Source organism: Protopterus annectens, chromosome 6.part0 (genome assembly GCF_019279795.1).
Source record: "Protopterus annectens isolate FY-2018-M chromosome 6.part0, PAN1.0, whole genome shotgun sequence".
Classification (NCBI taxonomy): Eukaryota; Metazoa; Chordata; order Ceratodontiformes; family Protopteridae; genus Protopterus; species Protopterus annectens.
In genome coordinates this window covers 1,335,924,690-1,335,952,189 of record NC_056737.1, presented here as the reverse complement: position 1 = coordinate 1,335,952,189, position 27,500 = coordinate 1,335,924,690, and the positions used below count along the sequence as shown (strand labels likewise).

General features: G+C 48.1%; 1 protein-coding gene across 3 annotated transcripts in view; it reads right to left on the bottom strand.

Moving 5' to 3' along the window:
• The window catches only part of ARL6IP6 (ADP ribosylation factor like GTPase 6 interacting protein 6), a 313,141-nt gene that overhangs the window by 244,744 nt on the left and 40,897 nt on the right, over positions 1-27,500 (bottom strand). For all 3 annotated transcript variants that reach the window (XM_044074907.1, XM_044074909.1, XM_044074908.1), the window contains one exon: positions 17,498-17,630. In XM_044074907.1, the coding sequence (XP_043930842.1) occupies positions 17,498-17,630 (133 nt within the window). The remainder of the gene's footprint in view (positions 1-17,497; positions 17,631-27,500) is intronic.

Below are 27,500 nucleotides of genomic sequence, written 5' to 3'. Positions count from 1 at the left end.
ACCAAATAAGGAGGTTTAGCTGATAATGCTTGAAGCTCTGAAACTCTCTTGGCCGATGTAATGGCTACCAAAAAGGCTGTCTTGAAAGACAAGAATTTGAGATCCACCGTAGCTGCTGGTTCGAAAGGGGGGGCGGTCAAGGCCTGGAGAACCAAAGAAAGGTCCCAAGGAGGAACCGCTTGTTTTACAGGGGGCCTGAGAAGAAAAGTACCTTTAAGGAAAATTTTACACAACTTGGCTGACATGAGAGGATTAGAGTCATGGCCAATGTGATAATGAGAAATTGCCGCCAGTTGTACTTTGATCGTGGAACTGCTGGCACCATCGTTAAAAAGAGTGGTTAGAAAGTCAAGCACTAAGGGGAGAGGAACCGTGAAGGGATTCGGGCCTTGCCGCTCCGCCCACAAAGAAAACCGTTTCCACTTGCTGCGGTATACTTTCCTAGTGGATGGTTTATGAGCTGCCACCAGTATTGCCTTAACAGGTGACGAAATACCGGGAGTCCTGATCAAGAGTGGAACTGGAGCAGCCAAGCGGTCAGCTTCAGGTTGTCCAGGTTTGGAGGAGGTATGCAGGATGGATGGGATATCAGATCCGGAATGGGATCTAGAATCCAAGGAGGATTCACCGAGTGAGACCTTAGAAAGGGGAACCAGATCTGTCGAGGCCAAAACGGAGCAATGAGAATCATTCTGCAACCCACCCGAGAGGCTTTCTAAAGAACTTGGAGCATCAGAGGCAAGGGTGGATAAGCGTAAAGAAGACCGGGTGGCCAAGCATGCACCAGAGCGTCTCTTTGAGAACCTCCTGGAGGGGGTATCAGAGCGAAAAAACTGTCGCACTTGGTGTTTGAGGGAGAGGCAAAAAGATCGCATGAAGGAGTTCCCCACCGTGCGAATATGCGTTCCGCTACTTGAAAATTGAGAGACCACTCGTAAGGGGTCAGAATGGTGCGACTGAGCTTGTCCGCCAGGATGTTGGACCGACCCGGAATGTGCATTGCTATTAGAAAGCGGTTGGTGGAGATTGCCCATTCCCAAACTCTCATGGCTTCTCGACAAAGGGGGTAAGACCTTGTTCCCCCTTGCTTGTTGATGTACCAGACCACAGACATGTTGTCCGATTGAATCGCAATTGTTCCCAAGGGAAGAAAGTCCTGAAGTGCTAGCAACGCTAACATCACTGCTCTCATCTCTAGAACGTTGATATGCAGTAAGGTCTCTGTATCGTTCCACGTGCCTTGGACGGTCCGGCCCGCAAAATGCCCCCCCCCACCCGAAGCGGGAGGCGTCCGTGGTCACCGTGGTGAGGGGGGGAGAAGCACAAAATGGGTGGCCTCCGTGGAGATCTGGAGAATGAAGCCACCACAGGAGGGACCGCTTGCAAGCCTTGCTGATCGCAATGGGATGATGCATAGGGAGAGCAAGGTATGACCACTGTACTAAGAGTCCACTGGAGGACGCGCATATTGAGCTTGGCAAGAGGAAGAAGTGCTATAGCAGACGCCATGGACCCTAGAGCCCTCAGGACCAACTCCGCCGGAACAGAACTTGAGTGGAGAATGGCCCTCACCTGGAGCTGCAGATTTTGAACTCTGTCCACAGTGAGGAAGGCTCGTAAACTCCTTGTGTCTAGCCTGGCCCCTATAAAATCTAAGAGCTGTGTGGGCGCCAGGTTGGATTTCTTTGTATTTATTGTAATGCCCAGAAAGGGAGCAAGATGGAGGAAGGAGTCTCGCGCCAATAATAGTAGATGCCTTGTTGGGGCGGTAAGAAGCCAGTCGTCCAGGTAGGGAAAGACCTGCACCCCTGAAGCCTCAGGTGGGCCGCTACCACTGCTAATACTTTGGTGAACACCCTGGGGGCTGTGGTGAGACCAAAGGGAAGGACCCGGAACTGGTAGTGACTGGCTCCCAGCCGGAAGCGGAGGAACCCCTGGGCGCCTGTCCATCAGGATGTGGTAGTACGCATCTTTGAGGTCTATAGAGCACATCCAGTGATTTTCTCCCAGAAGGGGGAGAATAGATTGCAGAGTGACCATTGAATTTTTCCTTGGGGACTGCCAGATTCAACAGAGAAAGGTCTAGAATTGGTCTTAGTTCCCCGTCTTTTTTGGCTCTAAAATGAACCTGGAGTAGAACCCTGATCCGATCTGGTCTGGCGGGACAGGCTGGATGGCTCTTTTCTTTAGCAGATGGCCAATTTCTGCCAAAGCGGCCTCCCGTTGACCGGGTGGAACGTCTGGGAGGGACTTCAACTTTGGAAAGTGAAGAAAAGGGATGCGGTATCCTCTGGATATGATTTGGAGGACCCAGCGGTCTGATGTTATGGACTCCCATGCCTCTAGGTGCACGAACGTCCCTGACTGCCTCCAGAGTGGAGCAGCGGGCAACCCCTCAGGGTTGCTGCGCGGGCCGTTCAGAGAAAGGTTCTCTGGACCCGAAGTTTCTGGGAGCCCCTCTGCCTCTAGGGCGGCGTCCTCCCTGTCCTCCTCTACCACAGAAGGACTGGTTGTCCGGAGCAGGCTGGGACTGCTGCGACTTCCGGAACCACATCTTCTTCTGACCCTTTTGGTTCCTAGAGTAGGGCCTCTGGGGTGCAAGAAGCGGATTCGACGGCAGACAGCGTCTTCCGTCCTTCTCGCTCTGGGTCAAGGTTTCGCAACGGTTTTGCCAAAGAGGGCAGAACCATCAAAGGCGTTCAAGCGGCGCTTTGAAGGGCTCAGAAAAATCGCAGTGACGGAGCCAGGCCTGGCGTCTAGTGACTAGGCCTGCCCCTGCGACTCTAGCGGCGCCTTCCGTAGCGTGGGAGAGTAGCCGCATAGAGGTATTAGTAACTGATCTAAGAGTGGCCATGCGGGTGGAGTGCAGCACCCTGTCCTCCTCCGACATGGACTCTGGGGGAGATGCAGCGTATTCTTTAATGAGATCTCGCTGCATCCTAATGACGTGCCAGGTAGTTCAGCGCCCTTACCGAGAAGGTCGCTGAACTAAACATCCGCTTCCCCAAGCGGTCCATCATCAGAGACTCCTTGCTCGGGGGATGGACTGAGGGACTCTCCTGAGCAAGTTCCCTCTTGGTGGCCGCCATCGTCAACATGGCATCTACCGGAGGCCCCTTACTCCAATGGGCGGTCGGACGGTGGGCTGAGGATCCTATCGGGCCTCTTAGGAATTGGCTCCACGGTGTCCGGTTCCTTCCACGCCCGGTGGTAATGAGGTCCACCAGGGGTCGGCAGGAGGGACACCCAAGAGGTAGACGGGCCCGCTTCAAATGCCTCCAAGAACACGGACTCGTCCGAGGAAGACTTGGGGCAGACCACCCCCTTATCAGCATTTCCATGAGGTCCCCAAATGAGACATCCTCGGGGGTGACCGTGAGAGCCTTCCCTTCCTCCAAGTCAGTGTCTTCCGTGAGAGACTCGGGAGTCAATGTGCCTCCTTTTGCACGTATGCTTGCGAGGAACATCCTCTGGGGGGCTGTCAGAGGACTCCTCGCAAGCAGCAATCTGTTCCATTGGAGCAGCTTGGGGCACAGAAGCGGGCTGTCCCAAGGGCCGGATGGTGGAAGCCTGGCCCAGTGCAGAGGGAGCGCGGGACGGAGCCGAAACAAGTGCCGGGGGACTGGAGACCCTCAACAGGGCCCTCTCCACTACATCAAACGCTGAAGGAGAGCCGACCTCGACCAAAGGATCCGACAATCGGCTCCCCCTCGGATCCGAAGAGTGGATCGGAGCCGCGCCGGATCCGAAGGGACAGTGCGCTCCGACACAGGCGGCGCCGAAGGAGCACTGATCCCCTGGATCCGAGGCTCGGATCCAGGCTCCGAGGTCGGATCCGATGCACTCGAGGGCAGGGTCGGATCCGGTACAAAGTACTATCGGCGCCGACCCACCCGCTCGGCTGCTCGGCTCCAGCTGCTCCAAGCCGGATAGCGGGTCGGAGAAGGAGCAATCGGTTTGAAAAGGGTGTTGAACTCCCCAGGGAGGCAAGAGCACTCACATCTGCATCTGGGCCTGGATGAACCTTCTCATCATCCGGTTCAGATCAGCATCGAAAGGCTATCGTAGATCTCGGCGAGGCTACCGAGGTAGGCCTGGAGTGCCTCCTCGATAGCCTCGATGGAGATCGGGTCTCCTCCTCCTCAGGTCCGGTGAAAACACACTGGAGACCGGGCCGAGAAGGAGGAGACCGAGCCGACAATAGAGCCGGGAGAAGCCGCTTGGCTGGCGGGGCGAACAGAGGTCTCGGCCCGCTTATGGTGCTTCTCCCTCCAGTCCTTTTCTTAGCATCCCTCTCCTCCGAACCAGAAGCGGGAGGTTGAGTCCCAGGAGGAGGAGGGTGCACAGAAGGAATAACCGTAGGTACGGTTACTCCTGAAGGAGCGGAGGTCAGAGCCGAGTCGGCGGTAAAGGCCCGCCAAAACAAGCTTGGACCTCCGCTCCTTCAATGCCCTGGGGTTGAACCCTGCACAAATGGTACAACCAGATGTGAGGTGTTCAACCCCCAGGCATCTAACACCGAGTCTGGCCATCAGCTGGGAAAGCTTATGGCCACACTCGAGCATTAGAAAAGATAGATTTGGGTTGCTCTGCCATCCCAAACTATCACAGGAGTTACTAAAACTAAAGTAACTAAAACACACAAATACACTCACAGGCCCAACACACACACACACACTACGCCAACAGCGAGGGAGGGATATAACTTTAGATTAACTCTAAAAAGTAAATATGTCAAAGGAGAACCTACACTTTCACACAAAAACCCAAAAAAAATCTATTAAATTTTGAAAATTCAACACTAAAATTAGCACTTAGCTTGAGAAGCAATCCGGTCACCATGCGCGGCAAACGAGATCTGGGGTCATGAGGGTAGAGCAGGGCATTATGGGTTAGGGGAGGAGCCGAGAGCTTGGATCCATAGCTGGTAAACCATGCCGGTTCGGATCCGATATCGGATCCATAACCCACAGGTTGCAGACAAATGTATCTCCTACTTCAGATCCCAGTTTATCCAAGATGTTACCTTGTCCATGAAACACATGCCAGTTTTTCTTCAACATATCATAAATGTACTGATAATCAAGGGAAAGTGTTGTAAAAAAATGAACAAGCGTATTTAATATTATCTATGCTTGCTCTGAGTTGTTCCACTATAGGGTTGTGTTCACTATCTTCAAAGTAGTGGTTTAAACCCATCATTCTGTCGAAGTTGTTGAACTTCATGTACCTGGTCAATTAAAGCAGCAGGATACCCTCTAGCCAGGAACATGTCACTTAAAGTATCACACTAAGTGGTAGTCAACATCCAAACTAACCATCCGTGAAATCCTAACATATTGACCTTTTATGACTCCTCATTTAACATGTTCTGGATGACAACTCTCATAATGTAACAAATGGTTACAATAGGTGGGTTTTCTATAAAGGTGGCTGACAAAACCACCTAATTCCTTGTTCTTCCTGACTGTAACATCTAAATAATTAACTTTATCTGTTCTATAAATGTAGGTAAAACGCACAAATTCAGTAGTCCAGTTAATGTAGGATATGAAATCTAGTAAGTCATCAATATCACCATTCCAAACAAAAAACAAATAGTCTATAAAACGCAAATAAAAATACCATTTATTATAAAAAGGGGAGTTTAAGAAAAACTCTCCCACATTAACATTATGATGTTAGCAAAAATGGGGGAGCAAGTGGACCCCATGGCAACTCCACTTTTTTGAATGAAAAATTGTTCTTGATATTTCGCAATTGTCTACTGGTCTCTAAACTGTATTTTTAATTTTGAGTGTGTTAAAGCTGTAGAACAGGGGTGTCCAACCTTTTCAGTTGCAAGGGCCGCATTGAGTCAACAGAAATGGTCTTGGGGCCGCATGTAAAATTTATCATTGCAAACGGGTCTCTTACGTAAACTGAAGAGCAAAAAAAAAAAAAAGGTCTCTCAATGAAGAGCAAAAGACCCCAAACTATGTGATAGGACACAAACTCTAAGTTACTTAACTAGGCAGTCCCATAATACACTTTCTATTGTCAGTCACATAGCAGCTTTATATTTAACTAATGTTATAATAATACGAGTTCACATACAACAACATATCTCATTAGTTTCTTCGAAACTTGCTCAGAGACATAAAGGGTGTGTAGTTAGAATAGTGACCATTCACTCATCCAGTCACATAGCAGACTAATAGTCATGATTTCACTGACAACACAGTGTTTATGAACAGAGTTTGTAACATCACCACCGTAGAAGTCTGCTTATTGCTATAATTATAATAAATACATTTGCAACATTAATAAAGGAACGCCTGGAAAAATCAAATGATGCTGGTGATACTCTGCTATATGCAACAGCTTTGTAACATTTAGCACTGCAATACACACACACACACACACACACACACACACACACACACACACACACACACACACACACACACACACACACACACACACACTTCATACCAGTAATTCTTACATATTGCAGTCCTTAAAACACAAGCTGAAGACGCTGAGGTTGTATTGCAGATTAAATAATTGTGCCAAACACAGTACCTGCAGCCAGTACTTGCTTTTTTTCTATCTTTCTAGCACTGCATGCCATTATATTTACTTTTAATGTTGCACAAACATTGTTGGCAGTTTCTCCGTATTTGGCATGTGTTGTAAATATATTTTTCTCAGAAGTAATTGTGATAACTGTAAATGTGAGTATCCAACCCTATCTACAGGAAACAGCAATGTACTTGAGTGGTTCACTCAGGAACACAGCAGTATTCTGAAGGACTTTAAAAGAAAAAAAGCACACAGTAGAATAGCATTCAAAATGTATGTACTTTTATTGAGCTTTACCATTCATGCTTCATTGCTGCAAAGTAGACATTTATAAGCAGGGTGGTAGGTGCTTGGTTTATTTTAAAGCTCGTAAGAGGACTCTGAACTTCCCTCACACACACACACACACACACACACACACACACACACACACACACACACACACACACACACACACACACACACACACCAAAGCAAATCTTGATTATTTATTGTTCTTGTGCTTCTGTTATTTAGTAAAATACACATTTCTTGATTGGTATCCTTCCACATTATCCTGACTCCATATAAAATTAACACAAGTTTGTAGGTACATAACATTTTCAGAAACATTTGATCCTTCCTTGAAACAGGTCTAGGCATCCTTGTAGATTAGAGCAGTGTTGTGCCTTACAGTTACTAGTTAACAGTAAGTCTAATCTAACGACGTACCTGTTACTGCAGGAGATGTGTAGTGTAGTCAGTGTATATAAATAAAATAAATATTACAATCCCCTCGCTCTCAGTTCTTTCTTCGCCACGATCACAATGCTCTTCCTTCACCTGTCGATCATGAATATATCATGACGCAAAAAGCGCTTTGGCACATGCATACCAGTGGAAAGACGCTGGCATAAAAAAGTGAAACAAGTAATGTGGCGCATGTGCATAAGCGTAAAGGGCGACGAAAAAAAAAAGTTTAATTTCTACTTTAAGGGGTACTTAATGGGTCGCGGGCCGCATGGAAGAGCTCTGAGGGCCGCATGCTGCCCGCGGGCTGCAGGTTGGACACACACGCTGTAGAACTTTACAACTGCTCACTGTTCCCTACCATCTTTTACTTTCATTTTTTCTCAGCCCCAAGCCAGCTGTGTTATAGAATTCGCAGCACCTGTCCTGTGGCAATACCACTAGCATAAGTAAAGCCAGTGGGACATCCAACTGAATTGAAGAACCTTGCAGAACCTATGTGTATGTCTCATTATAATATAAAACGCATTAGTAGATTGCATTTTTTACTGTAATCCTTAATGTACTGAACATAAATACATGAGCCAGCAGCAGGGATTTCAGCACCCCCCCCATGTAGAACTATTCCGATTTCCACCCTTCCAAGTCTATAAAAACACTCCCTTTGAACTGCAATTCTAGCCCTTCCAGTCTCTAAAGAAACATTTATCCATCCTTTTTTTTGGTATGTGATATATCCTCACTACCTTCCCAGTCTGGCTCTGACTCAATAGTTAACTCACTCTCGCACAGCCCTCAGACAAGGTATTTCTTAAGGCAGCCAACTGGTAAAATTAAAAAGGACTTTCACTCCTAAAGCATTAGTAACAAAAGAAAGACTAACATAGATGTGACTTCTAAGCAACTGAACTATTTCTGAATTGCACATACCTTGATTGGCTCATTCCGCTCCGTTCACCCTATGGGCTCACTCCACTCCCCGACCCCCAATTTCCACCCACCCCTACATACTCTGAATTTATAGGTAACCTCCTTTGCCAAGACCCTCCTTTCATCCATCAGCACCATCTACACACACCCTTCAACTTCCCACTTCCAGCCCACCTGCCAGTTTAATATCCACACCCATATCTCCTACTTGCACAACTCACACCCTCACCAAATATAAACACCTCCTGTAACTGCACTACCTCACTCCCACTAGGTCTCATTACCCCCAGTCTCATCTCCACTAAACTCTCCTGGGATTAACCTCCCTATTCACCTGCCTCTCCATAGCCACCATCAGCATCTCTTACCTCTTCACAATCACTCACTGTATCCACCCCCAAATCTCCCACCTTAACCCACATCAACCCCCACTAATGCAAGCATATACCCCGCCATATACACCCAACCCCCATATACCATGCCCCTCCCATGTACCACTTCTATCCACCTAAAAAGCAACCAAGTCTACAATTTCACTACCTAATCATCCAATACCTAACTATCACCTGTATAACTACCTAGCTACTACTAGGAGGAGACATTCACCCCAACCCCGGGCCAGCAACCTCTGCTAATAAGCCATGCACCCATCATTATCCAGCCAAGCACAAATCCACCTACTTACTGATACTAAACATGAATACCCGTGGTATCATGAATAAAATAGAAGATCTTCAAGCTGCCATCTCCTTATATAACCCTGATATTATTCTCATCACAGAGACATGGCTTAAACCACATATTACAGATAATTCCATCACCCCACATGGGTACAACATTCTCAAGGCAGACAGGCTTCAAAAAAAAAAAAAAAAAAAAAAGAGGCAGAGGCTTCTCTTTTTCACAGAACCAACCTACAACTCCAACTCCTCCAAAATGATTCCCCCAACTTCAACAATGCAGAGACTATTTGCAAAGCTCTCCCTTATCCAACACAAGCAACCAATTCTACTGGGTATCTATATACCCCCAGGTGACAACCTAACCACCTTAAAATCCATACTTCACTGGGCCTCATACTCCTTCCCTTCAAGAAACTATCATGCTAGGTGATGTAAACATTGACTGGAACTCTATCCATTCTTCCACCCCCACTCACCACATTAACCTATGTAACTTCACCCAACTTGTAGATACTCCCACACGCATTAATGCCACAAAAAGAGAATCTATACTTCACTGGATCCTCACAAATTAACCAAATACTGCCCATCAATGTGACACCCTACCAAACTCTGAGCGACCACAGCCCCACTTTTATCCTTGGGCAAAAAACTTAAAATAATTAACTCCTCCCTCCCTTCTACAAACCCGCTCTAACAAAAATTTTCCTAGAGACCACTTCATAAGAGCCTTGCAACATTGCAACTGGTCTCCCATCACAATCCTTTCATTAGACAAAGCAGTTGATTACTTCCAACTCCACATTCCTAAATATCCTCAACCAACTAGCCCCCTTAAAAACTATCAAGATATGTATCAACCCCACTCCTTGGCTCCAGAAAACCACAAAACCCCTACTTAGAGCCAGGGATAAAACCTGGAAAACCTGGCACCACACCAGATCACATGCAGTTAGGCAAACCATTCACAAGCTCCGAAATAAAGCAAAAAAGCAAGTTAAGCTCGATAAACAAAATTACTGTATCACTCAACAAAACCAATACAGTACCAAACTGCAAAAATTCTGGGTAACAATAAATAACATCCTAGTCAATAGTTGGAAGTAGTACCATTTCCACACCCAATATAACAGGTACAGGACCTGGACATAGCCTCCAGCTTTGATAACTATTTCACTTACTCAGTACTCAACTCAAACATCACTTCCTCCAGCACCCCATCACCACCTCAGGCGCAAATCAATACCATACCTTTCACACTCAAGTCTGTTCCTACCTCTACTATCCAAAAACTCCTAGCCAGACAAACCAACTACCCTTGCAACAGATGACCTTTCTGCCGAATACCTCCAAATTGCATCCACAGCTAATGCCTATTCCATTTCACTTCTAATAAATGGATCTATCACCAAACGCATAGTTCCCAGTCCTGTGGAAAACCTCATATATACCACACCTCTCCACAAAGGTGGCCCCCTCCCTAGACCTTTCCAACTATTGACAAACTGCAATTCTCTCACCCCTCTAAGATCCTAGAAAGGTGTATTCATCACAAGCTCCTCACCTATCTCCTCACCAACAACTTCTCTACTCAACCATACCACACCTCTCCACAAAGGTGGCCCCCTCCCTAGACCTTTCCAACTATTGACCAACTGCAATTCTCTCACCCCTCTAAGATCCTAGAAAGGTGTATTCATCACAAGCTCCTCACCCATCTCCTCACCAACAACTTCTCTACTCAACCAAACATGGATTTCGCCCATCCCACAGCACCACCACTGTCCTACTCAAATTCAAACATTTATATACTCGTATTCAATTGCGAAATATCTTGCAACAATCTACCAGGTTCTTATCTACTCTCATTGTATATTCTGTACACTTGTATTTTTAACCAAAAGAGGGAATATCCTCTTATTGTATACTAACAGCTGTAAAGTCTACCATCTGTATGCTACTACTCTGTAATGTCTCTTGTAAATTTTTCTTCTCTGTAAACGTACGGAGATTTTCTCCCCAGGACTCCGCTGAAAACGGACACTTGTGCAGTCGGACTATCCTGGTAAACTTTTAGTTATGTACTCACCATAACTTCAGATGTTTGGGATCCATCTCGCCTACATTCTGACTGATGGGTTCGGAGCCGATCCCTCGGCTCCGACTCGGCACGCTTATGCTATAGAGCGAGGCCTCCAATTGGCTGAGCTATCTTTATCCCAGGATGCACCACCACTAATCCCCCAGATCTTGTTTGCCCGCATTCATGCGCAGCTTGTTTATATAACATTGTTAGATGTTTCAAGATGAAACAGGATTCGGACCTTCTGATATCCTCTGATCTCCAAGGAAGGGGGAAGGAGGGTGGGTTATTAGGAATGTAGGCGAGATGGATCCCAAACATCTGAAGTTATGGTGAGTACATAACTAAAAAATGTTATGTGATCCTATCTCGCCTACATTCTGACTGATGGGACAGCGTCCCTAGCACCCAAATCCCGGGTGGCTCATTGGAAAACACTCCTGAGCACTGTGGAACCAAATGAAGCTCGTCCTCTAGATGCCACATCTAATTTGTAGTGAGAAATGCAGGTGTGCGGGGAAGACCATGTAGCCGCAGCACAAATGTCACCAATAGCAAGCTTAGAATGAAATGCTACCGAAGTAGCCATAGCCCTTGTAGAATGAGCCTTGACAGAGGTGGAAAGCTCTTTGTTAGAATAAATATAAGCTTGAGTAATACAGTCCCTGATCCATTTGGCAATAGTGACCTTTGTGACGCGTTGCCCAATTTGTTTTCTGCAAAGGACACAAACAACTGATCTGTCTTCCTTGATTGTTTGGTCCTATCCAAATAAAACGTAACTGCCTGTGGACATCTAGTGTGTGGAAAATAAACTCCGCTTTATTGGAGTATTTTGGGAAAAACTGGGAGCTCTAACGACTGTTGCAAGCATAAAGTAGAACAGACTTTAGGAACAAAAGAAGGATTTGGTCTGAGGGATACCCTGTCTGTATGAAAAACCAAGTGCGGGGTTTCACTGACAAAGCTTGAAGTTCTGAAACCCTTCTGGCTGAAGTAATTGCCACTAGAAAGGCTGTCTTCCATGATAGAAACTTTAGATCACAGGTAGCTGCCGGTTCAAAGGGGAAAAGTCAAGGCACGTAATACTATATCGAGATCCCATGGAGGTGCAGGATGAGAAATCGGAGGTCTTAATAGAGCAGCACCTTTCAAGAAGGTCTTACATAACCTGTTGCTCATTAAAGGTGGGTCTATGGATTCATGAAAATTAGAAAATCGCTGCCAATTGTACTTTGATGGTAGAAACAGAAGAGACTTGGTTGAAAAGAGAGGTCAGGAATTTGAGTACTTCTGCCAGGAGTAGAAATGGGGTCCAGGCCCGGAGTTGAGCCCAGATAGCAAACCTTTTCCATTTGCTAGAATACAGTTTCTTCGTAGCAGACTTGTGGGCTGACGACAATATGTGCACCACATCTGGGTCCAGTGCATGTCTCCTGACTATGGTCGGAAGAGGAGGAGCCAGGCCGTCAATTTTAATGTGTGTAGGACTGGTGTAGTAGTCCCGACTGATGAATCAGTAGGTCTGGGACCTGGTCCAGGAACCATGGACCTTCCAGAGCATGTTTCCGAAGATAGGGAAACCAGACTTGACGAGGCCAGTAAGGAGCAATTAAGATCATCTTGCTCCCTAAGAGATGTCTTTTGAATTACCCTGGGTAGGAGAGGAACTGGAGGGAAGGCATAAAGCAGGCCGGTGGGCCAAGGATGGACTAACGCGTCCATAGGGCTCTTCCCCGGAGCTGGGGTTAGGGAGAAAAATTCTTTGCACTTCGCATTCAGAGGAGTCGCGAAGAGGTCGCAGCACGGAACTCCCCATTCGCTGAAAATCTGTCTTGTAATAGTCATATTCAGAGACCATTCTTGAGGAGAGAGGATGGTTCTGCTCAACCTGTCGGCTATGACATTGGATTTGCCCGGTATGTGAGTAGCCACTAGGAAGCGTTTGGTCGAGACTGCCCATTCCCAGACTCTCATCGCTTCTCTGCAAAGAGGATAGGATCTGGTCCCTCCCTGTTTGTTCAGGTACCAGACAACTGACATGTTGTCTGAGTGAACAGCAATTACGCCCTAAGGGAGGTAATCGTGAAGGGCTTGAAGGGACAGGAGTACTGCCCTCATTTCTAGGATGTTGATGTGGAGAGGGGTCTCTTCCGGGTGCCATTTGCCCTGGACTGACCTGCCCAGGGAATGCCCCCCACCCCGCCTGGGAGGCGTCCGTGGTCAAAGTGGCCGCCGGAGGAGGAAGAACAAAGGGTCGTCCCTGATCCAAATTGGAGGACACTAGCCACCAGCGAAGGTCCCGTCTGCAAGATTCTGTGATCCATATTAGATGATTGAGAGGGAGTTCCTGAAAGGACCACTGAGTTGAAAGAAGCCACTGGAGGATTCTCATGTGTAACCTTGCCAAGGGAACTAGCAGAACTGTGGCAGACATCGATCCCAATAGCTGCAGGACCATTCTGGCTGGGGCTTTGGACCTGGGGAGTAAGGCTCGAACCTGATTTTGTATGGTCTGAATTCTGTCTGCAGGTAGATAGACCCGCATCTGGTTTGAATCTATCTCTACCCCTATGAATCTTATTCTTTGAGATGGCCGTAACACAGACTTTGGCCAATTGAAGGTGATTCCGAGGGAATAGCCCAGTGATGTTGTGGCTTGCAGGCTCCGTGAAGTAGATGCTTGGAGGTGGCAGTTAGAAGCCAGTCGTCTAGGTACGGAAACACCTGGAATCCTAGACTCCTCAAGTGAGCAGTCACTACTGCCAAGCATTTGGCGAACACCCTGGGGGCTGTGGTGAGACCAAAGGGCAGCGCACGGAACTGAAAATGACTGCCTCCTAGGCTGAAGTGCAAGTGTCTCCTGGACGTTTGATGTATTTTGATATGGTATCTGGCGTCCTTGAGGTCTATGGAACACATCCAAACACCTTTCTCCAACAATGGGAGAATGGTTTGTAAAGTGACCATTCGGAACTTAACGGTTTAGGTTGCTTAGGTCCAAAATGGGCCTCAAGTCCCCGGTCTTTTTTGGCACCAAAAAGAATCTTGAGTAAGTCCCTAATCCGATCTGGTCTGCGGGGACCGGTTGGATGACTCCTTTGCAGCAGCTTTGAAATTTCTAAGGCTGCGGTATCCCGTTGACTGGGTGGCGGGTCCGGGATTCTTTTGGACTGAGGGGGGGGGGGGGACAGCAGAATGGGATAGAGTAACCTCCGGCGATAATTCAAAGCACCCATCGGTCTTGAGTGATCCCTTCCCAGGCCTTCAGGTGCTTCGAAAAACGACCCCCGACTGGCTCTGGAGCAGCACAGTCGGGCAATCCCTCAGGGACTATGAAAAGCTGAAGAGCCACGAAAGGACTCGCGGTCTCCAGTGTTGCGGGGGCCTCTGCCGCCTCTGGGACGGCGTCTTCCTGATGAATTTCCCCCTCCTCTGCCTCTGGAGGGGGAACCTTCCTGCTGAGAGGGGTAAGACTTCTGAGATCTACGGAACCACATCTTCCCTCCTCTTTTAGCCTTGGGATAAGGCCGAAGGGAGTGGAAAATCGTGCCCCGGCAGTCAGAGTCTTACCCTCCTGTTCACAGCGGGTAAGTAAGTGTGTCTTTCACCTTGGGCCCAAACAGGAGGACCCATCAAAGGCGTCGGCAATGAAGACTTGAAGGCCTCCATGAAATGACACAGGCGGAGTCAGGCTTGTCTCAATAGAGCAATGCCTGTACCCGCGCTCTACTCGCCTTCCTCTGAGAAATGAGCCTCATGGAAGAGTTGAAATGGGCGACATTGTAGCCAGCTGAGATCAACCGTCTGGGCCAGCTCCTCAGGCAGGTTACCTAAGAGGGCATCGGATAGCTCCTTAATCAGATCCCTCTGGAATCTTGTAAAGTCGTCAGGTAGTTCAAAGACCTCAGAGTAAAGGCCGCTGAACTAGGGTGCGCTTGCCGTGCGATCCATGCTCCTAGACTCCTTATTAGGAGGATGGACGGACGTAAAGCCTCTGCTACATCTTGCTGGGTAGCAGATGCCACCACCATAGCATCCACAGCCACACCTTTGTAAGGAACTCTATCTGGGGCGCCGAAAAGAAATTTGTTTGGACGGCGGGCACTGTTCCACAGAGTCTGGGTGTTCCCCGCCCTTGACAGATCAAATCCAAGAGCTCAAAGGGCGGAGACACCCAGGAGGCGGAGGGCTGAGCCCGAGGCCTTCAGGAACACCGACTCATCAGCAGAGGGAGGTTTGGACTGCCAGCCGCCTCGTTGTTTTAGGGCTTCCAGGATGTCTGCAAAGGAGACATCATCCGAGGGCGACTTGGGGACCCCTCTGCATCATCGAGATTGGTGTCAGATGTCAAAGACTCGTCAGGAGTCAACGTGCTTCCTCTTGCACGTTTTCTTCCTGGGAGGTTCTTCGAAGAGGCTTCAGAAGGACCTCCAGGAGGGAGAAACCAGCGGGGTAACCTGAGGCCCAGGGGCTCCGCTGTCTGCGGACAGGGGACTGCCAACGACCCAGTCTCCAAATGTAGGGAAGGAGCTGGGAAACTGTGGAGGTAGCCAATGAAGATTTGGCTAGAGCACTCCTCATAGCCCTGAAGGCGGGACCACCAGAATCCTGGGAAGGTCCCCCCTCCGTGGCCACGACAGTGGACGGTACTCCCACCGCCGACGCACCAAGAGGGAGACTTGGGACCGAAAGTATCAATCCCGAAGCCTCCCCCCCAGGGCCGAAGGAAGAAGTCCGTGCACTGAACTCCGACCCAAGAGCCGGAGTCGGAGCAAGGGTCGGGCCTGACCCTAACACCTCCACTGGTTCCACCAACACCTGCTCCAACGGTGCCGAAGCTGTTGGAGGAGGAAGTACAGTAAGGGAGTGGACCATCGGCTCCGAAGCCAAATGGGCTGGAGCCGAAACACCGGAGACTGGAAGAGTCGAAGGAGCACCCTGTCGATGTCCAAATCAGACATCCTGGAAGATCTCGAGGATACCGATCGGGCCCGAACCGATTTCTCCATCGGCTCCGAAGGGCTCGGGGACCGGCTCCAAAAGGACTCAACAATTATCGGCTCCGAGGAAACCTTCAAAGAAATTTCCCTCTGTGCCGATAAGGACTTCGGCTCCGAGGGGGAAGTGTCTGAGCCGATGACCCTTATCGGCTCCAATATCAGTGGAGCCGATGAGGGTGACCCGCCTCTCGATGCCCCAGACCTCGGCTCCGAAACCAGAGGGGTCGAGGCTGGAGGCATCGAGGCAGACTGTTCCAACCTCGGCTCCGAAGTCCGTGGAGCCGATGGAGAAGTCTGCTTAGTCTTCTTAGCCGTTGGATCCGACTGACTGGTCGGAGACGGCGCTTTCCTCTTTTTAGAAGGAGACGGAGAGGAAGACAAAGCCTCCTCAAAAGAAGGCTTGATTAATCCTTTGAGGATTAATTTGTTTTCCTCTCCTGGAGGACTCTGGAGGAAAAGCATGGCATACACTGCACGATTCCTGCAGATGTTTGGCGCCAAGACAATAGGCCTTACGAGGTGGTCATCCGTTATGGACATTTTGAACCCACACCTCGTGCACTTTTTAAACCGGAGGGTTTATGTTCTTTAGACATAATGTACAAAATAGACCACAACAGTAGATTAAGAGTTTGTATACACAGGAACAAAACCACTAACTCCGAAAAATATTAAATTTTTTTTTTTTTTTTTTTTTTTGCACAAGAAATGTAAGAAAGAGAAAAGGGAAAACAAGGAGGGTCAAGAGCCTCTAACTCAAATGGGTACTTGACCCACACACAACCACTAAAGTAGTTAGTACAGGGGAAGGCCCCTCTAACTTAAACGGAACCTTCTCTGACAAGAAAATATATGCAAAACTCAATGAAACAACAAGAAACACACTCGTACACAAAAAATAGCCGTTAAAACAGCTTTTGGGTTTAAATGAGGGAAATACTGACAGGAAAAAAGACTATAAATATAGTACTTAGCCCAGCCAATGTTGAGACCACGTCCAAGCTCTGTAAGCGGCAAACGAGATCTGGGGGATAAGTGGTGGTGCATCCTGGGATAAAGATAGCTCAGCCAATTAGAGGCCTCGCTCTATAGCATAAGCGTGCCGAGTCGGAGCCGAGGGATCGGCTCCGAACCCATCAGTCAGAATGTAGGCGAGATAGGATCACATAACATCAAATGTTAAATAAATAAAATAAAAACCACACACAAATTTTGAGTGTGCAAGATCTCTATGGAAGAAAAAACATGGACCAGCAGAAGGAATGATACTGAAAAACAAAGGATGCTATATGGTGGTACACAAAAAGTGTATCACAGCTAATCCTAATGCACTCCTACTCATGTGTATGGGTTGCTAAAAAGACAGGGAAACACAAAAAAAGCAATTCCTGAGGCTGTATTTTTCAGATTTCATTTGTATAATCTTAACCAGTACACAATAATGCAGGTTATTCATTGTAATACGAAAATCAGCAATACTGTCTATGCATATGATAATAAATTACCTGAATCTTGCTGGAGACAGGGGAGTAGGAGGAAACATTCCTGGTTCAAATGAATCAAAATAGGTCACCGTCCACGAAAACATGCAGCAGGACATACCAGCAACAGCAGCCAGAACCAGCAAAGTCCAAAACCCTGTATTTTGGGGAAGTAAAATCATGTTAGTAAATGCATACATGCATTAAAACTTTTTCAATAAAAAAGGCCCGACTGGTCCACTAAATGGCTTTCAGTGAACTGGAAGAACTAAATATGAATATCTTAAAGTAACTTGCATCTTAAAATCTGCCTTGTTCCTTACACAGGTTCTACTAAAAATTTTCATGTCTGTCCTAGAACACCTATTTTAACAGAACTACTATCCTCTTGAATTCTGTGTTCTCATGAAGTACTTCAAATGAATTTAAGCAAGCAAATAAGTTCTTGTAACAATGTTATACTGGATTTTAAAGGAGCTATGCTGAAATACTTGAGACAGATCACTGCACACTGAAGCAAAGCAGTCATCTAACATACATGTCAATAACCACTTCACTAAACCACGGGGGATGACAGACAAGCAATCCTTGCTTGTTGAAAACTTTGACCACCTCCAACTACTCCCTTTAATGTGACTGCACAACTGCAAACAAAGGAGAAACATCAAAATCAAAGACAAATTGCTTCTGCCTTGCACCATTATTTAGGAAGTGAATTTAAACATTATGCCACTGCACCCCTAGTTCAAAGTGCCACAAAGACACCCACACACACCAAAACTTTTAGTTATGTACTCACCATAATTTTAGATGTTTGGGATCCATCTCGCCTACATTCGATCCCTCGGCGCCGACTCGGCACGCTATGCTATAGAGCGAGGCCTCTTATTGGCGGAGCTATTTCTTATCCCAGGATGCACCACCACTAATCCCCCAGATCTTGTTTGTCCGCATTCATGCACACCTTGTTTATAGAACATTGTTAGAGGTTTCAAGATGAAACAGGATTCGGACCTTCTGATATCATCTGATCTCCAAGGAAGGGGGAAGGAGGGTGGGTTATTAGGAATGTAGGCGAGATGGATCCCAAACATCTAAAGTTATGGCGAGTACATAACTAAAAGATGTTATGTGATCCTATCTCGCCTACATTCTGTACTGATGGGACAGCGTCCCTAGCACCTAAATCCCGGGTGGCTCATTGGAAAACACTCCTGAGCACTGTGGAACCAAATGAAGCTCGTCCTCTAGACGCCACATCCAATTTGTAGTGGGAAATAAAGTGTGCGGGGAAGACCATGTAGCCGCAGCACAAATGTCACTAATGGCAAGCTTAGAATGAAATGCTATCGAAGTAGCCATAGCCCTTGTAGAATGAGCTTTGACAGAGGTGGTAAGCTCTTTGTTAGAATAAAAATAAGCTTGAGTAATACAGTCCCTGATCCATTTGGCAATAGTGACCTTTGTGACAGCTTTGCCCAATTTATTGTCTGCAAAGGATACAAACAACTGATCTGTTTTCCTTGTTTGTTTGGTCCTGTCTAAATAAAAACGCAACTGCCTGTGGACATCTAGTGTGTGGAATATGAATTCCGCTTTGTTAGAATATTTTGGAAAAAAAACTGGAAGTTCTAACGATTGTTGTAAGCAGAAACTGGAACAAACTTTAGGGACAAAGGAAGGATTTGGCTTGAGAGATACTCTGTCTTTGTGAAAAATCAAGTACGGGGGTTTTACAGACAAAGCTTGAAGCTCTGAAACTCTTCTGGCAGAAGTAATTGCCACCAGAAAAGCAGTCTTCCATGATAGAAATTTTAGATCACATGTAGCTGCCGGTTCAAAGGGGGAGGAAGTTAAGGCGTAACACCACATCGAGATCCCATGGAGGAGCAGGATGAGAAATCGGAGGTCTTAACAGAGCAGCACCTTTCAAGAAGGTCTTACACAATCTGTTGCTCATTAAAGGTGGGTTTATAGATTCGTGAAAATTGGAAATCGCTGCCAATTGAACCTTGATGGTAGAGACTGAAGAGCCTTGATTGAAAAGAGAAGTTAAAAATTTTAGTACTTCTGCCACGGGAATAGAGATGGGATCCAGGCCCCGGAGTTGAGCCCAAATAGCAAATCTTTTCCATTTGCTAGAATACAGTTTCTTTGTAGCAGACTTATGGGCCGAAGATAATGTGTACAACCTCTGGATCCAATGCATGACTCCGGACTATAGTCGGAAGAGGAGGAGCCAAGCCGTCAATTTTAAGGTGTGTAGGGACTGGTGGAATAGTCCCGACTGATGAACCAAAAGGTCTGGGATCTGATCCAGGAACCATAGACCTTCCAGAGCATATTTCCGAAGATAGGGAAACCATACTTGACGAGGCCAGTAAGGAGCAACTAAGATCATTTTGCTCCCCAAGAGAGATGCCTTTTGGATCACCTTGGGAAGGAGAGAAACTGGGGGGGAAGGCATAAAGCAAGCCGGTCGGCCAAGGATGGACTAGTGCGTCCATGGGGCTCTTCCCCGGAGCCGGGGTTAGGGAGAAGAATTCTTTGCACTTCGCATTTAGTGGAGTCGCGAAGAGGTCGCAACACGGAACTCCCCATTTGCTGAAAATCTGACTTGCAACTGTCATTTTCAGAGACCATTCGTGAGGAGAGAGGATGGTTCTGCTCAGTCTGTCGGCTATCACATTGGACTTGCCCGGGATATGAGTAGCCACTAGAAAGCGTTTGGTCGAGACTGCCCATTCCCAGACTCTCATGGCCTCTCTGCTAAGAGGATAGGATCTGGTCCCTCCCTGTTTGTTCAGGTACCAGACAACGGACATGTTGTCTGAGTGAACGGCAATTACGCCCAGAGGGAGATAATCGTGAAGGGCTTGAAGGGAAAGAAGTACTGCCCTCATTTCTAGGATGTTGATATGAAGTAGGGTCTCTTCCAGGTGCCATTTGCCTTGGACTGACCTGCCCAGGGAATGCCCCCCCCCCCCCCAATCTGGGAGGCGTCCGTGGTCAAAGTGGCCGCAGGAGGAGGTGGAACAATGGGTCGTCCCTGATCCAAATTGGAGGGCATTAGCCACCAGCGAAGGTCCCGTTTGCATGTTTCCGTGATCCATATGAGGTGACAGAGAGGGAGTTCCTGAAAGGACCACTGAGCTGAAAGAAGCCACTGAAGAATTCTCATGTGCAACCTTGCCAAGGGGACTAGAAGAACCGTGGCGGACATGGATCCCAACAGCTGCAGGACCATTCTGGCTGGGGCTTTGGACCTGGGAAGTAAGGCTCGAACTTGAGTCTGTATGGTTTGTATTCTGTCTGTAGGTAGATGGACTCAGACTCAAACCGAAGATGGTCTATCTCTACCCCTATGAATCTTATTCATTGAGATGGCAGCAACACAGACTTTGGCCAATTGAAGGCGATTCCAAGGGAACTGCCCAGTGATATAGTGGCTTGTAGGCTCCGCAGTAGTAGATGCTTGGAGGTGGCAGTTAGGAGCCAGTCGTCTAGATACGGAAACACCTGGAATCCTAGACTTCTCAGGTGAGCAGTCACGACTGCCAAGCACTTGGTGAACACCCTGGGGGCTGTGGTGAGACCAAAGGGCAGCATGGAACTGAAAATGACTGCCTCCTAGGCTGAAGCGTAGATGTCTCCTGGACGCTTGATGTACCATGATATGGTAATAAGCGTCCTTGAGATCTATGGAGCACATCCAAACACCTTTCTCCAGCAATGGGAGAATGGTTTGTAGGGTGACCATTTGGAACTTGGACTTTTGGACCTCAGCATCCTAAACCGTTCAGTCAGAAATGGGCCTCAAGTCCCCGGTCTTTTTTGGCACCAAAAAGAATCTTGAGCAAGTCCCTAATCCGATCTGGTCTGCGGGGACCGGTTGGATGACTCCTTTTTGCAGCAGCTTTGAAACGTCTGAGGCTGCAGTATCCCGTTGACTGGGTGGCGGGTCCGGGATTTTTTTGGACTGAGGTGGAGAATGAGAGAAAGGGATGGTGTAACCTCCGGCGATAATTCGAAGCACCCATCGGTCCTGAGTGACCTTCCCAGGCTTTTAGGTGCTTGAAGCGACCCGACTGGCTCGGAGCTGCACAGTCGGGCAATCGCACAGGGACTGTGAAAGGCTGGACAACCACGAAAGGACTCGTGGTCTCCAGTGTCGCGAGGGCCTCTGCCGCCACTGGGACGGCGTCTTCGAAGAATTTCCCCTCCTGCCTCTGGAAGGGGATCCTCCTGCTGAGAGGGTAAGGCTTCTGAGATCTATGGAACCACATTTTCCCTCCTCTTTTAGCCTTGGGATAAGGCCGAAGGGAGTGGAAAATCGTGCCCCTGACAGTCAGAGTCTTACCCTCCTGTTCGCAGCAGGTCAGTGTCCTTTACCTTGGGTCCAAACAGGAGGACCCATCAAAGGGGCGTCGGTGAGGAAGACTTAAAGGCCTCCATGAAATGACACAGGCGGAGCCAGGCTCGTCTCCGTGAGCAATGCCTGTACCCGCCGCTCTACTCGCCCCTTCGGCCGCATAAGAAATCAGCCTCATGGACGAGTTTGAAATGGACGACAATGTAGCCAGCTGAGAGCCAACCGTCTGGGCCAGCTCCTCAGGCAGGTTACCCAAGAGGGTATCGGATAGTTCTTTAATCAGATCCCTCTGAAATCTGGTAAAGTGCGTAAGGTAGTTCAAGGACCTTAATGTAAAGGCCGCTGAACTTAGGGTGCGCTTTCTGTACTGATCCATGCTCCTAGACTCCTTATTAGGAGGATGGACGGACGTCAAAGCCTCTGCTACATCTTGCTGGGTAGCAGATGCCACCACCAAAGCATCTACATCCACACCTTTGGTTAGAAACTCTTTTTCAGGGGGTGCCGAGAGGAACTTATTCGGACAAGCAGGCACCGGTTCCACAGAGTCTGGGTGTTCCCAGCCCGACAGATCAAATCCAAGAGCTCGTCGAGGCGGAGACACCCAGGAGGCGGAGGGCTGAGCTCCGAAGGCCTTAAGGAACACCGACTCATCAGCAGAAGGGGGTTTGGACTGCCAGCCGCCTCGTTGTTTAAGGGCTTCAGGATGTCTGCAAAGGAGACATCATCCGAGGAGCGACTTAGGGGACCCCTCTGCATCATCGAGATCAGTGTCTGATGTAAGAGACTCATCAGGGGAGTCAGCGTGCTTCCTCTTGCCGCGATCTTTTCCTGGGGGTTCTTCGAAGAGGCTTCAGGAGGACCTCCAGGAGGGGGGGAAACCCCAGTGGGGGTAACCTCAGGCCCCGGGGCTCTGCTGTCTAAGGACAGGGGGACTGCCAAAGACCCAGTCTCGGTATGCAGGGAAGGAGCTGGGGAGACCGTGGAGGTAGCCAAAGATGATTTGGCTAACGCACTCCTCATAGCCCTGAAGGCGGGACCACCAGAATCCTGAGAGGGTCCCACCTCCGTGGCCACGACAGTAGACGGCACTCCCGCCGCCGATGCACCAAGAGGGAGACTTGGGATGGAAAACATCAATCCCGAAGCATCCCCCCCAGGGCCGACGGAAGAAGTCCGTGTACTGAACTCCGACCCAAGAGCCGGAGTTGGAGTAAGGGTCGGGCCCGACCCTAAAACCTCCACCGGTTCCACCAGCACCGGCTCCAACTATGCCGAGGCTGTTGGAGGAGGAACCATAGTAGGGAGGTGGATCATCGGCTCCGAAGCCGGATGGGCTGGAGCAGAGACTAGCTATTGGAACACCGGAGACTGGAAGAGTCTTAGGAGCACCCTGTCGATGTCCGAATCAGACATCTTGGATGATCTGGACGATACCGATCGGGTCCAAACCGATTTCTCCATCGGCTCCAAAGGACTAGGGGACCGGCTCCGAATGGATTCTACCACTATCGGCTCCGAGAGAGATCTCAAGGCAATTTCCCTCGGTGCCAATAAGGACTTCGGCTCCGAAGGGGAAGAGTCTGAGCCGGTAACCCTCATCGGCTCCAATATCAGTGGAGCCGATGAAGGTGACCCGCCTCTCGATGCCCCAGTCCTCTGCTCCGAAACCAGAGGGGTCGAGGCTGGAGGCATCGAGGCAGACCGTTCCGCCCTCGGCTCCGAAGTCCGTGGAGCCGATGGAGAAGTCTGCCTAGGTTTTTTGGCAGTCGGTTCCGACTGACTGGTCGGAGTTGACGCTTTCTTCTTTTTTGAAGGAGAGGGAGACGAAGATAAGGCCTCCTCGAAGGATGGCTTGATTAATCACTTAAGGATTAAATTTGTTTTTCCTCTCCTGGAGGACTCTTGATGAGAAGGCGTGACACACGCTACATGATTCTTGTAGGTGCTTGGCGCCTAAACAGTAAACGCACGAGTGGTCGTCCGTTATGGACATCTTAAAACCACACCTCATGCATTTTTTAAACCCAGAGGGTTTATGTTCTTTGGACATGACTAAAGAACAACACAGTTATCTAAGATGACACGAAAAACTAGCTTAGAAGTTCAAAGTATAAAGTTTTTTTTACACAATAACAAGTACACACGAAAAAAACACAGAAGGAGAGGGTCAAGACCCTCTAACTAAAACGGGTACTTGACCCACAAATAAGCGCTAGCCACAAATAAGCTAGAATAGCAAAGGGAAGGCCCTCTAACTAAAGCGGAAGCCTTCCTTAACAAAAGAACAACTTTCTCAACAAAATCTCCAAAAACACACACGTATCACAACAATAGCTGTTAAAACAGCTTTTAGGAAAACAAGCAAATTCCTGACAGGAAAAGTCTAGATAAATAGTACTTAGCCCAGCCAAGTTGAGACCACGTCTTAGCTTGTAAGCGGCAAACGAGATCTGGGGGATTAGTGGTGGTGCATCCTGGGATAAGAAATAGCTCAGCCAATAAGAGGCCTCGCTCTATAGCATAGCGTGCCGAGTCGGAGCAGAGGGATCGGCTCCGAGCCCATTAGTACAGAATGTAGGCGAGATAGGATCACATAACATCTTCCTGGTTCTCACCCTTAAAATGGATAATTGGCACCACAGACATGCAAAGGAAAAACACAGGGCAGCGAAAGCAGTATTACTCACTTATTACCTTTTCTGTCTCTGTGGTCCGGTTTTCATGGACAAGACAAATTTGACCAAGAAAAAAATAAAAAATACCTTTGACACTCAAATGGCAAACTTTATTCATTCAGTTGTTTCTCTTCCAATTCTCACAGGAACGTCAATCACTTGTTCCAAGTAAAAGTTATTCCATTAACTGGATTTTTCTTGAAATCTGCTTAAGAAACACTGAGCTCCTTGATTCTAATTAACTTCCTATATACTGTGCTACTTAGAAAAAAATTACCCCTTGAAGCTTCTTTACAGACATATGAACAAACACCAAATAAAAACTCAGCAGTAGGCCTCCTGAAAGGCTTGCAATGTCAGGAGGACTGCCCTCATCTCCAGGACATTGATGTGCAATCTGGTCTCCAATTGAGTCCATGTGCCTTGAACCACCCTTCCCTGGAAACTCCCACCCCCCACCCCAACTAGGAAGTGTCTGCAGTCACTGTGACAGAGAGGGAAAGAAAAAGAAAAGGCCTGCTGACTGACAGGTCAACAGAGAGGAGCCACCATTGAAGATGCTTTCACAAATCCGAGTCCATTTGACAGGAGCAGAGAGGGACTGGTAGAGAATAGACCATTGAACAGCCAGAGTCCACTCACATAAAAAAAACTCACTAACGGGACAAGTGTAATGGCTGCTGCCATAGACCCAAGAGCATGAAATACTATTCTCACTGGAGGAGTGAAACAGTACAGAATAATACGAACATGTTCCCTCAGAATTTGTGAGGTGATAGCAATGCACTCTGAGTGTCTGGAAGTAATCCAATGAATTCCAATTTCTGTGCCAGGATTAGATTTAATTTCTGAAGACTTATGGTGATTCACAGAAAACTGAAGATTTTAACAGGTAATCCCTGGCCTGAAGAAGTTGATGCCTAATTGGGGCAGTTAGAAGCTAGTCATCCAGATATGGAAACATCTATAAACCTTTTAGCCTGAGGTAGTCTGCGACTACTGCCATACATTTGGTGAACACCCAGGGGGCTGTGGTGAGACCAAAGGGCAGAACTCTTAACTGGTAATGACTGGCTCCCATCCTGAAGCACAGAAGACTTCTGGAGCACCTGTCTATTTTGATGCGATACTGCGTGTCCTGCAAGTCTACTTAGCACATTCAATCTTCCTTCCACGGCAGCAGTAAAATTATCTGGACCATAACTATTCAGAACTTCGCTTTCTTTACAAACTCATATTGCTTGGATCCAGTATGGGTCTGAAGGTCCCCGGTTCGTTTTGGCACTAAAAAAAAAAGTAGGAGTAAGTTCAGAATTCTCTTTGTTTGATTGGGACCTCCTGGATGACTTGTTTTTGCAGCAGTTTTCGAATCTCTAGAACGGCATACTCACTCTGATTGGGTGGGACATCAAGGAGTTTCTTTCAAGACTCTGGCAGGTAAAGGGAAAAGGGCATATATTAACTTCTGGATATGTTTAGCACCCACTTGTTTTTTGTTAGAGAGATCCAGGTGTCTGGGTGCAGAAAAAAATGACCCCCCCCCCCCCCCGACTGCCTCCAGAGTTAAGCAGTCGGGCAATGCTTCAGGAGAGCTGAAAGGGCCCGTCAGAGAAAGGCTCCCTGAAGCCCTGATTTTGTGGTCCCCCTCTTCCATCAGGGAAGAAGGCGAAGTTTTAGTGCCAGAAACTGCCCTAGGGGCAGAGTCTCTGTGGTGGTCCTGGAAAGACCCCTGGGATTTCCGGAACAAGTCTTCTTATCACCTTGTTAGTTTCTTGAAAAAGTCTGTTAAGGGGTAGAAAACTTGACTCCAATGACAGATAAGCTCTTTCCTTCCTACTCACTGCTGGTAAGGGCATCTTTAACGGAGGGCCCAAACAAGGTGGAGCAATCAAAGTGAATGTTAAAGGATGCATTTAAGGGTTCCGCAAAGATACAGAGCCTCATCCAGGCATGTTGCCCAATAGTGATGCCTGAGCTGGCTGCTCGTGAGATGCCCTCAGTGGCATGGGAGATTAGCCTCATGGAAGAATTAGACAGGGAGCCTAGAGTCAGTGAATCTCTTTGGAAGTCTGCAGTCAGCATGGTCTCGGCTAGACAGTCAGTTCTTTCACCAGATCTCTCTGCAACTGGGTAGACTGTGTCAAGTAATTTAAAGCTCTCAGTCAGAAGGAGGCCGAGGAGTAGATGTGCTTACAATATCTGTCCATTGCTCTGGACGCCCTGTTCAGAGAATGGGCAGATGAGCTCTGCTCAGCGAGCTTCTCCTTGGTGGCTGCTGCCACAACATCAACTGGTATACCCTTGATCCAGTGCGATTGGTCTTGGTGGGGGGCGGTGGCACAAAAACGTATCCAGTCGTTTTGGGATTGGGTCTGTTGTGTCCAGCTTCTTCCAGACCCGGCGAGACAAGACTGACTAGTTTGTCTGAGTTTGGGGTGACCAACCTCTCTGCTTTAAAATTTTGAGAATGTCTACAAAGCAGACGTCCTCCGGTGGTGATCTGGGGGATCCTTCTCCCTTATCAAGGTCTGTGTTCACAGTGAGGGAATCCAGTGGGGAGTCTGTGCCTCCTGTTGCACATCTTCTTACGAGGGGTATGGGGCTCAGGAAAGGTCTCTGAAGAAGGGGCTCCCTCTGGGAAGGGTGCCTGGAAGCCCTTCAGAGTAGGCTGACCCTGGACAGGGATGATAGGCTCAGGTCTCTGATCCAATGGGAGCTGACGGGGAGGGTCATAGCTCTGAAAGGTCAGATCTCCAACAGAAGAGAAGGCCCTTATTTAGATACGACAATCCCTGCCCACCTTCCTTGGAGGTGGAGCAACGGAAGGGGAAAAGACAGGAACCTCCAGCTCCCCATCCAAATTGGATCTGAACTGTTGAGTGCCGAAGCCCTTTGAGGAAAGGATGGACCCCACAAAGTTGGACCTGAAGCCCCCCCACCAGGATCTGACAGCAACAGCTCAAATCAGACTCTCACT